The sequence below is a fragment of the Python bivittatus genome, unplaced genomic scaffold, assembly GCF_059951505.1.
Source record: "Python bivittatus isolate LINGU-HERP-01145 unplaced genomic scaffold, Pbiv_v1 ctg000850_np1212, whole genome shotgun sequence".
In the NCBI taxonomy this organism is placed as follows: domain Eukaryota; kingdom Metazoa; phylum Chordata; class Lepidosauria; order Squamata; family Pythonidae; genus Python; species Python bivittatus.
Window position 1 is genome coordinate 38,549,097 of NW_028277112.1, and position 13,896 is coordinate 38,562,992.

The 13,896-nt window shown below is 38.0% G+C and overlaps 1 protein-coding gene across 3 annotated transcripts in view; it reads right to left on the reverse strand.

Moving 5' to 3' along the window:
- Window positions 1–13,896, reverse strand: part of PCSK5 (proprotein convertase subtilisin/kexin type 5) — a 243,739-nt gene that overhangs the window by 51,601 nt on the left and 178,242 nt on the right. Inside the window, exon 21 of one of the 3 annotated variants that reach the window (XM_007428170.4) lies at window positions 10,213–13,715. The exons of the other annotated variants lie outside the window; for them this stretch is intronic. Coding sequence (XP_007428232.1) covers window positions 13,600–13,715 — 116 coding nt within the window. The 3' untranslated portion in view covers window positions 10,213–13,599. Of the gene's footprint in view, window positions 1–10,212; window positions 13,716–13,896 lie in introns of those variants that run through there. 3 annotated transcript variants of the gene reach the window in all.

Sequence of the window (13,896 nt, forward strand, 5' to 3'; positions counted from 1 at the left end):
CTTGAGGGACTTCCTAAACAGCAGCAGGGAAGGGGCGAGCCTCACTTCAGGGGGGAGAATGTTCCACAAGGAGGGAGCCACGGCAGAGAAGGCCCGCCTCCTGGGACCCACCAAATGCAAGTCCCTGGCTGTTGGAATGTGTAGCATACCTTCCCTGCCGGATCTAATGGGATGGGCTGAAGTGATCAGGGAGAGGCGGTCACTCAGATAACCTGGTTCTGTGCCATGAAGGGCTTTAAAGTCAAAGCCAGCACTTTGAATTGGTCCTGGAGGCAAATTGGCAGCCGGTGCAGCTCACGAAGCAGAGGTGTAATATGTGCTCTTCTAGGAGCACACATAACTGCCTGTGCCACCATATTCTGCACCAGTTGAAGTTTGCGGATACTCTTCAAGAGCAGCCCCATGTAGAGCATATTATAGTAGTCCAATCTGGAGGTGACTAGGGCATGAGTGACTGTGAGCAGAGCCTCCCGATCCAGGAAGAGGCACAATTGGCGCACAACATGGAGTTGTGTGAAGGCCCTCCTAGCCACGACTGCCACCTGCTCTTTGAGTTAGCTGCTCACTCAGCCTGCCTTAAGCAGTATCTGTCCCAAATATAGCTTAATATCAGTAATGTATATTAAGACGCAAACTGAAGCAGTACAATGATCTCAGTCTTCAATGATTTCATATTGATATGAAATATAAACAGTTATCTTTTCCAATATAAATTCCATATGTTGAAAGAACCTATTTATCCCTGGCATGAACTGGGTCTGTGTAATTCTGATGTACAGAAAATATTTTAGTATACTGTACTACTATGTTACTTTACTACACTGATCCTAGTACACTATAGGGTGCTGTAAGAGTATAATTATGCCATAATTATGTTGGCATATAATTATGCCAACAGTACATTGCACAAGAATTTCACAGAGCAATAAAAGTTGACAGCAATGTAATGCAAAATAATTTTTCACTGAAAGTTTCTTTGGGTGTTCTTTTGGACTTGACTCTAATGATTCCCCTGGCTATAGAATCTGTCCATAGAATTGTGGCTTCATATTAAATCATATTTTATCCACTAGCAAAGCTTTCTTTATGATGTGTAATATATGTGTAAGCTTTCTGTTGTTTTTTGTTAGGTTCATTACATTTAATAGGCAGTGGCCACTTTTCTAAACAAATTATAAAATAAAATTATAGCATTGTAGTTCTCAAATTACGCACTCAGAAAGTATATTCTCACACTTGCTGCTTCTACATTTGAAGTACAGAACATAATTAAACAATGGTTTCCTTGGATCATTTCCTATTTTTGTATGAAATACTTAGTTGGCTGGGAATACTCATGGCAAAGTTGCATATCTGCAACATTTGGAGAGCTATCATAAAATTCTTTTAATAAAACGTTCATCTTTCATTTTGAAATATTTGTCCAGTACTAAGCATGGCTGAGAAAGATAGGTTTGGAAATTTTTCATGATTGCTTTTAGAGTTTGTTGAATGTCAAAAACCATGCAAGAAGGGTGATCTGATAGACTGGGGAATTTTAATAGCTGTTGACACTCTCATCAATTACTTTTGAGCAAACATGACTATCTGTCATGAGATAAGAGATGCTTTCTTATCAGTCTGTAGCATATTGAAGCACAGGACCCAAACTAGAAATAAATGGGCAGCATCATGAAGGGATGTACTGTAACCGCTGTGGTCACTTAGTATCTGTATCAAGACTAATGTTTTTCAGCTTGTTCATAACAGATCTAGAATTAGAAGTGAGCAGAGAGGTGGTAGAGATAATTTACGTTCATTAAAATTTAAAAATACAGTGAACAGGTCCAAAACATCATTTTAAGCTGAGGAATAGGCAGTAAAGTGGTAAATGCAACTCAGTGGAAAAATAAAATTTAAAATGATGCACATGGAGGAAGATATTACAGTGGAACCTCGGTTTACGAACTTAATTCGTTCCGTGACTCTGGTCGTGACCTGAATTGGTCGCAACCCGAAGCAAATTTCCCCATAAGGTTCAATGTAATTACCGTTAATCCGTTCTGGCATGGAGGACAGGGAGGTGGCTATTGCTTGGAGGGAGAGTCCCCCTCCCTATGACCATGTGTCAGGGGTGGAAAATGGCCGCGGACCACGTGTAAGGGGCGGAAAAATGGCCGCGGACCACGTGTCAGGAGTGGAAAATGGCCACGGACCACGTGTCAGGGGCGGAAAAATGGCCGCGGACCATGTCACGGGAGGGAAAATGGCCGTGTATCCTGTTCGTACCCTGAGGCGGAGTTTGCAAACCGAAGCAAAATTTTGTGTCCAGAGCTGGTCGTAACCCGAAAAGTTCGTTAACAGAAGCATTCGTAACCTGAGGTTCCACTGTACTTCACATTTATATTGATGAGATCTAAGATGGCATTAATAAACCCAAAAGGGATGCTAGATTTGTATGGATAGTTCAATGAAAACGTTTAAAAATGGATAAGTGTTGCTTAAGGAAAAATCTGTATGCTATTGATCAAAGATATGGAACACTACTAAAGAGTTGATCAAGAATCAAAGCATTTTTTTAAAAATGGAAGAACGTAGATACTGCATAGAAAAATTGACATATGGAAAAGTGGGAAGTTTGAGAGTGGAAAACCATACACATCTGCTTGAGGTCCTTGAAGTTAAAAAAAGATATACAAAAATATACATAGCTACATAATATCTTATAACTACAGCAAATGTCATTTAGAAATTAATTCCAAAATTTCCCCAATAAACTGTTAACTTCCAATTTATCTTAGATATAATTCAGTTACTTCATTGCACTCTATGAATTTAGGGACTCACAAAGATAATAATTTTGCCGTCCTATGAACATTGTTTTACCAAATCAACATGTTTTCTCTTTTAAACCAACATGTTTTGATATATTTATATCTAAACCAGTAATGCTAAATGTGATTCAAAAAGAACAGAAATATATTTTCAGAAATGATGCCACAATTTGGCTTCTGCTGTGAATCATGGCTGAATGAAGACTCTTGGTGAATGAGTGGAGACTATGACCACTGTGTAGAACAAAAGACTGGAGAGTGGACCAGTCCTTCAAAGCTCTCTGGAGCAGGAGAGAATGGGAGATTGCCCACAAGTGCCCTGACTGACAGCTCCTCACGAGGAGACCATAAAACAGCGTCTCCTGCAGATTTGAGTGCCAGGAGCTAATGGAGACATCTTTGCTGTCAGCAATGATGGAACCTTTCATCAGGACACTAAGCCAGCCAAACTCACTTTCTAATCACATTCGGAAATGGTTCAATTTAACCACTTTATGGAAATTAGAGACCTTCAAAATGGCAAGCTTAATTTGACACCTGGTGAGTTTTACCTTCTTTGAATTTAGGAAATTTTAAACAGAGTTAAACAATTTAGATTCTGGCACTATTCCATATGTATTATTTATGTATTTAGCCCTGATTGCCCTTTTTTGGGCTAATAATTGCCCACTTTAATCCTTCTGAGAGAGCAAAGATGGAACCCCAAAGGCAAGCTGCAATTCAGTTGACAGATAATGAGAATTAGTTCATTTCATTTCATGTATTTAATTTTTTGATATTCAGCCTATTGTGGTGTTGTATAAGTATTATCACTGCCCAGAAATCAGACTCAACAATTTAAGAAATGCTAGTGAAAAAGCAAATTTACAAACTGTGGATTTATTACCATTAATAGTCCTATGCTTGCAGTTACTTGAACCAACAAGGATTTATGCTGGTAAGAAGAGTTGGGAGACATATGTGAACCTTGTTCCCAGAATTGCTGAGTACACAGGTGCTTCTTCAGACATCTGCATGATTGTGTTTGAAAAGTGTTTCTAAGCAGATCAGGAATTTTGCTAAGTGAGACCTAAAGAAACTGCCTAAGGAAAATGGTCAAATTATGTGAAAGCTACTAAGCATATTCCATCAACTATAGTTAGAAATAATGTTTTGATCTGTGCATCAACCGCCCCCCCCCCTTTTCTGGGCAGGAATCCTTTGAGTTCTGTGGTCCCCTTCTCCTCCCATCCTGTGACTCTATGGACAAATTGAAGCAGTGAAGAAATTTTTCAGTTCTATTTTGTTTAGAGAAGCACCCAATGTCCTAGTTGAAAAGGCTGACTTGATGCATCAGGATCGAGTAAAATAGGTATCTGAGTGAAGTTAGAAAGTAGATCATCAGTAAAAGGCTAAAGTCTCAGAGCTGGTGGTGATATATGCAAGGTCCAAGAGGGTGCAGCAATGAATCAAGGAAAGGTGGTATTATACTGTACTGCTAAACTAGAAGCTTGAGCATGCTCTTCTGATGTTGTTTTATCAATCAGCTACACTGAACTAGAATTCTAAAGTCTCGATTGCCACAGTCATGACCAAGGCTGAATTCCCCAGAGTTCCTGAAAATATTGTTCATAACAAGCACTGTGACTCCTGAATAACTATTTTATTCCTGAGAAACCTTTGCTTTGTTGGAGAAGCATTTCTGAGAAGTGCCTGGAGAGGTCCCATGAGACTGGAGGAGAGAAATGTCCTCATCTTCAAAAGTGGAAGAAAGAAGATCTGGGAAGCTACAGACTTGTCAGTCAAATACTGCTTAATAGTGGGTACGGCCCTCAAGTAGAGTGTTAACCTATATGTTTGTGAGCACTTGAATAAGCATGTTTCAGCTAACAGAAGCCATCATGGACTCTCAGAAACAAAACATGCCAATCATCTTCTTTGATAGATTTACTGACTTAGCAGATCAGGGAAATACTGCCAACGTAGTGTACTTTTTGCTTTGTTTCCTCTTAGCAGTTGTGACCTATTACTTTATTGTCTCCTGGTGGTGTACATCTGAACTCTATTTAGTTCAGCTAAGCTATTAAAATCCTCCTGAGCTCCTTATCTAATAGAGTATTTTTGCAACTGACATGTAGTTTAGGCCTGATATTAAACTAATCTGTTTATCTGTATACAGACAAACCTGTACGTAGACCTCACCAAAGCCTTTAACAGAGTCTCTGATGAGATTTTCCTTGATAAAATAATAAAATATGTGGTAGATGATACTGCTGTTGGGTGGATTTACAATTAACTGAATAGTCATACTTAAAGAGTGCTCATTAATGGCCCACTTCAACTTGGAGAGAAATATTGTATGAGTGCTACAAGGCTATGTCCTGGGACCTGAGCTGTTCAACGTTTTTATCAATGACCTTGATAAGGGAGTTCAGGAGATGCTTATCAAGTCTGTAAATGACAGAAAGTTGGGAGAAGTGACTAATATTTTAAAAGGAGATAGAGAAGATTCCAACAGATTTAGACAGGCCTGGGCAGTGGGCTGAAATGAATAGGGTGGAATTTAACAGCAAGACATGTCGGTAAAGTTCTACATATGGATAGGAAAAATGAACAGCAACAATTTAGAATGGGTGGGAGAACCTGGCCTGAGCATATGTGAAAAGGATCTGAATATCCTTGACCAGAAGTTAACATGAGCCAGCAGTGAGATTCCGCTGCTAAAAAGGCAAATGCTATTGTAGGGGACATTACAGGAACACAGGGTCTAGATCATGGGAAGTAATTATTCTACTTTACTGTGGCCTGGTCAGACCCCAGTTGGAATACTGTGTCCACAGTTCAAAAAGGCAGAGACAAAATGAAAGAAATTTAGAAGGGGGGGGCTACCAAGATGGTAAAGGGTCTGGAATCCAAGCCCTATGAGAAATAATTAAAATATCTCGGTATATTTACAGAAGAGACAACCGAGGTGAGATATGGTATCAGTCAAATACCTCAAGGGTTAATACATATAGAAGAGGGAGCAGCCATTCTCAGTTCAAAACCAGTTGGTTAAAAGTACTTGGAAGTAGATTTAGGAGGATATTCCTGACTGTATGACATTTCAGCCAGTTAAACAGGCTGCCACGTGATGTAGTGAGATCTCCTTTTGCTGGAGATCTTCAATCAGAGGTCAGACAATCATCTGTCAGATGTGCTTTAATGAATCCTGCACTGAACAGGAGAACAGACTAGATTTCCTCTAAGGTCTTTTCCAATTCAATGATTTTATGATTCTCTGAAACTGGTGCTGTCGATGAATGAGGGATAGCTCAGACCCTCACTATAAATCAGATAAGAAACTGAGAAACATCCAGAATATCTTTTGATTGCTGCTGTAAAGCTTCCTTTGGGGGCCAGAGACTTCTTGGCAAGTCTTGAATTGCTCAGAATGCCTATGACTTTTTCTAGAGAAATCAGCTGGGAGCTCATGACATCTTGCAGTCAAATCTGTTTTTCTGCTGTGCTCTGAAATAACAGTTCAGTTGAGTTCAGGGGGATTTTCAGAGGGGAGTAAAAAAACTCAAGATTTCAGTCATGACTGTTCAATTGAAGCCACACCCTGTTTACATTTTTAAAAAGGTAAAAAATGTGGGGTTTTGTCGGTTGTGACAACTATCTCGACGTTTTTGATGACTTCCCCTCCCTCCTGGGGATGGCCCCAGTCAGGTTGCTCCACAGGGATCCATTACACCATGTACAGTCATGGATTCAGTTTTTACCTAAGTCCCTTGTTTAGAGTTATCCACCTCTCTCCATAACTGAGCGATTTGTTTTCCAATGACTTCTATAACAATATATTTCATTCATATACTCTTGATTGATAACATCATAGATTTATAATGTCAGCTATAAGACTCTCCTTTTACCACAATCTTTGATATTTTATTGCTCTGATCTTTGGACTCTGCTTCTGATAGATGGTGAAGAGGAGATATAGTAGGCTATAAGGAAAGGAAACACAGTCAAGGACATCTCTAGGAGTGAGTCATATGAACAGTTTTCCTCCTTCCTGATGAGCTACAATCCTTTGGGAGAATGATTAGTAAACTAAACAATAATAGTACAATAATAGTGGTTATTCCCAGGTATTCCACTTTCATTAAACAACAAAGGCATCTGTGGCTTGTGTATATGAGGCAAACCCTCTTGGCAATATTCTGCCAAAATGTTTTGTGAGAAATGAAGTCATGAATGCTTTAGTTTGGATTCCTGACTGAACAGGGGGTTGTGCTCAATGGCCCAAATGGTCCCACTGATTGCCTGGCTGCAGGAGGACCTTTTTGTTCATGCTGAATGCACTAGACTATTCTTTTTTTTTTTTTACTCCTGCCTTTATTATTTTTATAAATGAGTCAAGGTGGCAAACCTATTTAATACTCCTTCCTCCTCCTATTTTCCCCACAACAACAACCCTGTGAGGTGAGTTGGGCTGAGAGAGAGGGACGGGCCCAAAGTCACCCAGCTGGCTTTCATGCTTAAGGCAGGACTAGAACACACAGTCACCTGGTTTCTAGCCTACTGCCTTAACCATTAGATCAGACTGGCTCTTTGGTTTTTCTTTGGTCTTCTATAATGGAAATGTGGTTTCACTAAGTTATCTTTATGAAATACTCTCACTTTTGTTGTAGCACTGAGAGCAACTCAGAATTCCAGGATATCTCAAAAAAGGAGGGAGGGAGGGAGGGAGGGAGAGAGAGAGAGAGAGAGAGAGAGAGAGAACACACACATCAAAGGCAAAATTCATGCCTTTTCTGACTCAATTCTCGTTTCATATCCCAAAAATGTAATTTCCCACCCACATCAATTTTGTAAATATTAAAACATTACCCACCCAATGGAGGTAGGTCTGCCTTAGATCTATGTTGTTCAGAGCAGAGCTCCAGCTGGGAGGTTGTAGAGCACACCTTCATTTTGCAGACTTGGAACTGGAAGGAATAGATTTTCACAACTATGCAATATAATTCAGTGTTGTTATTTAGTCTCTCCCTCTCTCTCTGTGCTTTGGGGAAATAAAGTTACTTAGTAATTACAATTAATTAAGGCTCCATAAAATGAAGGAAATCAGGAAGAGGATTCAAGGTTTCAGCAGTGGATGAAAAGACATAATCAGAATGCCAGGTCTAACTTATGTGGGAACACTGATTTCTCAGAGGCCAGATATAGACACTAGCAGACCAAATTCTCTTGCCCTCCTGATGTTCACCAGCTTTTTCAGAAATGGTAGTCTGCTTTCTAATGATGGCTAAATTATTCATTCCATGCTGAACCTAGAAAAAGTCCTACAGTATTTCTTACTCTGTCAACCTTTTTTTTAAAAACAGCAGCTAAACTGCTTATATCTACTGTTTCTGATGCATGCTGTTGCAACTCATCCAATACAGGTAGTCCTTGACTTACAACCATTCGTTCAGTGATGGTTAGAAGTTATGACAGTGCTGAACGAAAGGACTTACGACTGGTGCCCAAAGTTATGGCTGTTACAGCACCCTCATGGTCACATGATCAAAATTTGGGCACTTGGCAGCCTGCCTGCACTTATATGAACATAGGGGTGCTTCAACTCCCCCCACCTATATCTCCCCCACCTATGCACTTTTGACCCCCTGCACTCCGCAGCCCCTGCCACTCTAGCTGACTTTCACCGTCTTCTTGCTCCTGCTGCTGACCAAGCATGCCCGGCCTGGCCCTTTGCGAGGCAGCTCCTGGCCACACAAGGCTTTCTTCCCAAGGTCACACAGGGTATTTTCCTTGCAAGACCTGGGAAATATGACCTCATGTGGTCAGCAGTTGCCTCACAAAGGCCAGGGTGGGTATGCCTTGTCAGCAGTGGGAGCAAGAAGACTGTAAAGGCCAGCTAGGGCAGTGGAGTGCAGGGTGGTGAAGGCAACTGCAGCTGGGACTGGCCTGGGATGGCTGGGTGTTCCCGGGCATCATGGCTTTTCACCATGCTGCTTGGCTGGGGCTGAGCTTCATGTGGCACAAAGGGGCTTCCTGGCGTGTTGTAGGTCTGGAGCTGCAAAAAGTCCCAGAGCCACAGGAAGCTCCTTTGTGCTGTACTACTGGGCTGGGCTAGGACTGGGCTTTGCGTGGAGCAAAGGGACTTCCTGGTGTACCCCAGCTCTGGGGCTACAAAAAGCATGCCGCAGCTCTGGAGTATGCCAAGAAAGCCTTGAGCCGCAGCGTATTCTTTCCCCAGCCTTCCTGAGCTTGCACCGCACTGCAGCACCCCTTCCCAACTCGTGCAAGGCCTATACCAGCCCTCCTGACCCCACCCCTGCGACACCCCCGGGCTTTTTACCTGGGACTCCTTCTTCCTGTTTAGCAACCCATGTGTCATGGGGTTAAAATGGCAACTGGGACTGCCCAGATTGCTGTTGCTAAGTGATGCAGTCATGTAATGTCACACTTTACAACTGCATTGCTTAGTGATGGAAATTCCAGTCCCAATTGCGGTTGTAAATAGAAGACTACCTATAGGCTATATAATCCTATCTGGAAGCTACACTCATTTATTTAGCTGGTGGTTTTGGTGAGAGCTGCAGTAGGTGGAGGGCTGCCTCACTCACAACTATGGGGCATGGGCTTTATTCATTGTCCTGGTGAAGGAAACATTAACTCTCTAATTAAAAAGAGGTGTGACATCTGATATAAACTTTCATTGCTTATTTAATGCTAAAAGAATCTCACCAATTTGAAGCAGAGCTTCAAGGTCAATCCACTCATGCAATTAATTTCTGTGTATGCTAGAATAAACACTCAGTTTTTAAGCTTCTTAATATCTAGCCCTTACTCAGGTTACCCCATAATTGTTTAAATGCTATTATGGCATAAACCCCATTATGATACAGCTTTGGAGAATCATACTTTTGTATCTTCATGATTCTTTGCATGAAACATTAGAAACTCCATGGATATCTTCTGTTCTCCCAGTAGAGAGGAACAAAGCTGAAACACAAAGTCAAAGCAAAGCAGCAATGACTGCAGCATTTCATTAAGTTGCAAATTCTGTGAGTGACTGTAACTTCTCCAAAGCTATTTCTATGTCCTGTACAAAATTTTATAAAATAATTTGTAACTGTTGATGCCCAAACCTCTGGATGTAAATAAGAGAGATGAATATTCTTCTGCCCCAAGACCAACAGTTTAATGTAAAATATTCTTTCAGTTTATTTCAGCAATTTCTGTTTAGTACCAAATTACTTGTTTAAAAAAAATTAGGGAAGGGAAAAACCCAGAAAAAGTAACATCTTTCTAAGCATAAGAATACACACACACACATATATATATACATATACATATACATATACATATATACACACATACATACACACACACACACACACACACACACATATATATATATATATGTCATAAATGTGCTTTACTAGGCTGAAGGAGCAAAGGTTAATTTAATAGAAAAAATAAAATGTGGAATAACATTGATTTTGGCCAATAACAATTACAATACTACCTATTTTTACAAATAAGAGTTGGACATTTTACAGATGTACAGTACTTTTCAGTAAAAACGTATCTGGATTTAACAATGTCAGTATTTAAAAAATTAAATTCTCCTCTATATTAGTGTTAGAAGCATTTTTAAGTATCCAAATAAAATCTTTACAACTCAATATATTATATCACAATTTGGAGACACACAATCACACACACGGGTGTATGTGCATGTGTATGTGTGTTGTGTAATATTTACTTATATTATATATATATATATATATATATATATATATATATATATACCATTAACTTAAATTGTGAAAGCATTATTTTCTAGTTATTTATGTCATGTAAAAAAATGAGGCAGTCCAGACAGTACTAATACAAACTAGAACAGGGTTATGAGAATTTTCGTAAGTTGGGCATCAGTGGCACTAACCATATCATGCTTACTACATCTTTTCAGAATACCAGCCACAGCCCAACTTACATCAAGTTACATCCAACTTAATTGCTTTTGAAAAAGAATTGACAATATGTGATTAATTGAAACCCTATTAATCTCAATGAAAGTCATACATAACTAGATTGGGGGCAACATACCTGACTTTTTCCCATTTTCGCCAACTATTTCCAAGCCAAAAATATTTTATCTCAGCTGCAGCAAATTACTTTGTAGGAGCTTTGTCTTCTCATGGATTCTGTTTTCGCTCCAGTTAACTTCAGAATAAGTTCCAACTAAACTCTATGAACTTTTCTTTTCTCTCCTTATTTAGCCATCTCTTTAAGATCTTAGTTTAAGTTTTAGAGTAAGAGAGATGATAAAAAGAAACGTGTTTTTTAAATGTCACCTATAATTTATTTTGGACAAATGCCTTTCTCAGATTGTGTTGGTCTTTTGAGTACATTTGAGAAAAGTTGTTTTCACGGTATATTTGAGAAAAGTTGTTTTCTCCATTTAAACTTTCTGTTAGCATAGCATAGGATTATGTGCTTTGTAGCTACATCTTCCTACATCCATCTTTTTCTGGAATATAAATTTTTAAAAATTAGCTGGCTACATTTTGTGTAAACCCTAAAAAGTAGTGACTATACTCTGTGACTATGAATGGCTGTACCTAACACCTTTATCTTTTTGCTAATCTGTTCATGTTTGAAGTTAGAATAATAAATGTTGAGAACTTTAAATGAAATGAAAGTTTCCAAGGCGACAATTTCTCATTTTAATCTTAAAAGAAATTTCTTTTCTAAATAATTTGGTGGTTAGCTAGATGAATTTTTTCTGCATATTTATTTATATTGAAAAGAGGTTGATTTCTATAAACTACCATACTAATTTGTAATGTTCAGGAAGCCCTATTTTTTCAGGATAAATAAAAACACTTTTATTTCATTTAGATCTGTGTTATATACAGTGAAAAGAAGAAAAAAAATTGCAGACTTATCTTATATTTTCTGATACATGAATGTTTTGAATATCAATTAATTAAAAAGAATGCATGAATTATATTTTAATACTATTTCCAGTATTAAAATAGAATATAGAAAATATACTATGAAATTTGAAACTTACTTTTGGGATTTTCTCTACATATTACATGATAGCAGAAAAGCTTTAGGCTTAGAATTTTAAGTTATCTATTATTGCACAATAATAACAAATTATTTCACCCTTGATGGAATACTGACAACGCATGCACATTAAGAGTAAAATTTGGTTTAGTATATTAATTCCAGTTATAGGTATCAACCACACAAAAGTTTATAGCAGTACCATTGCAATCTGGATTTCATATCTATTCGTTTTTCACAAATGCTGAAATCCAGAGAATTCACTCTGTATTCAGAAAACAATATATCATGAATGTATTCAGCATAGTACATATAGAACAACCCATGCATGAGCCAATGGATATTTATTTTTTGAATGTACACTGAAATCCATACATGGATATGTGTACATGCTCATTTTATTCATTTTTATGCAAAAAAAACACCATCTCTCTCTGCTTAGAGAGTTTAGTTTGCTGCAAGAACTAAACATGATTGGTGAAGTATTTGGGGTATCCATGTATGCATCACAGTTTAATAAATGCATGAAATATTTTGTAGGAAAAATTTAAGTTGCAGCAATATCAATACAATGATCTAATGTTACCTAAAGGAACATAAATGATAAACATAAAGGTATGTAAAAATAAATATGTAAAGAGAAATATCAACAGATTTTTGGAAAGTTCTGTTTTTAAAACTGATATACCATATGTATTTCTGTTGAAGATAGTTTTGATATTGAAATTAATTTGGTCTACTGATATTTCTCTATGTGTATTATATTATATTAACTGATATTTGACTGCTAATTACTGCTTTTTGACTCCTGATAGACTATTTGGTTCATTTAAATTACATATTATTAATTATAACTGTTTCCTTTAGTTTTTATGTTTATCTTGTCTGATCTGAAGTCCTGGCCCATATCCAAAGAAATATACTGGTATCAAACTTTTAAAAGTGCACAGTCTATTTTATGGATATTGGTGAATTCCAGTTTCAAGTATAAAAGGTACACTTTAAAAAAAAAAAGAGGGGGTATTTGCATCTTTCAGAGTTTATTCATACCAGAATAAAGCCCTAAAATTTTAAAACATATCTTTAAAAACATACTGGTTGATCTGGCTAGAATTCTGAAAAATTGCTGGAGAATATAGCACTGTGATAAGAGGAATCCAAACGAACGAATACCCAGCATACGATCTGACTAGAAAACAGAACCACTATAATGCATGCAGAGCTTGAGTTTGCAACAAAAAATGTTATTCTTTCTTTTCAGATGGTCTTATCAGAATTCTTCTCATTCTTATTATGTGAGGACAAAAAAAGACTAATGCAAGTATGTTTTTTGTTTTGTTTTAATCCATTGTAAACTTGTGCTGTATTGTTGAAGCACTCTACACATCTTCAAGGGAAACAAGCAGGAAAAAAAAAAAAAGGAAAGGATATTTTTTTTAAAAAAATCCAGGAATGTCCTTAAATTGACAGGAAGTCAAATAACTTTAATTTGGCATCAAATGCTTTGGTCACACCTTACTGACACTGTGATCCCAGATGCTTTGTTCTGAACACCCAGTAATGAAAGGTAGGCTTGTTGTAGTTTTGTATTTTAAGTTCCAATATACAGTTCACTGTCTCCCCAAAGGGGAGAAAGAGAAAGAGAGAAAAAGGTGGTTTGGGTTTTCCCCCCATTTTTAATAATATGGATTAATCTATAAGTCTACAGGAGCAAGAGAGCCTGAAGAGAACCAAATCAGCCTTTTAGTGTACATGTTCTGCAGCAAAGTTGCTGAAGTACTTTCCGCTGGCAAAGATTATTCTTTTTCACTAGCATACAGAAGCCTCCTTCCGCCCAAGATTCTTCCGTTGCTTCCAGAGGTCATAGAGAGTGGAAGGAGGTTGAGTTTTGAACAACATGGTGTCAAGTAGAGGAAGATTTAATTTGTCAGACAGGCAAATTTGATGGAAGAGATCATTCAGGAGCAGGTAGCAAATAGGAAATTGTGTTTCCATCAAAAGGAATTTCAGGCACAACAGCATTTGTTTTCAG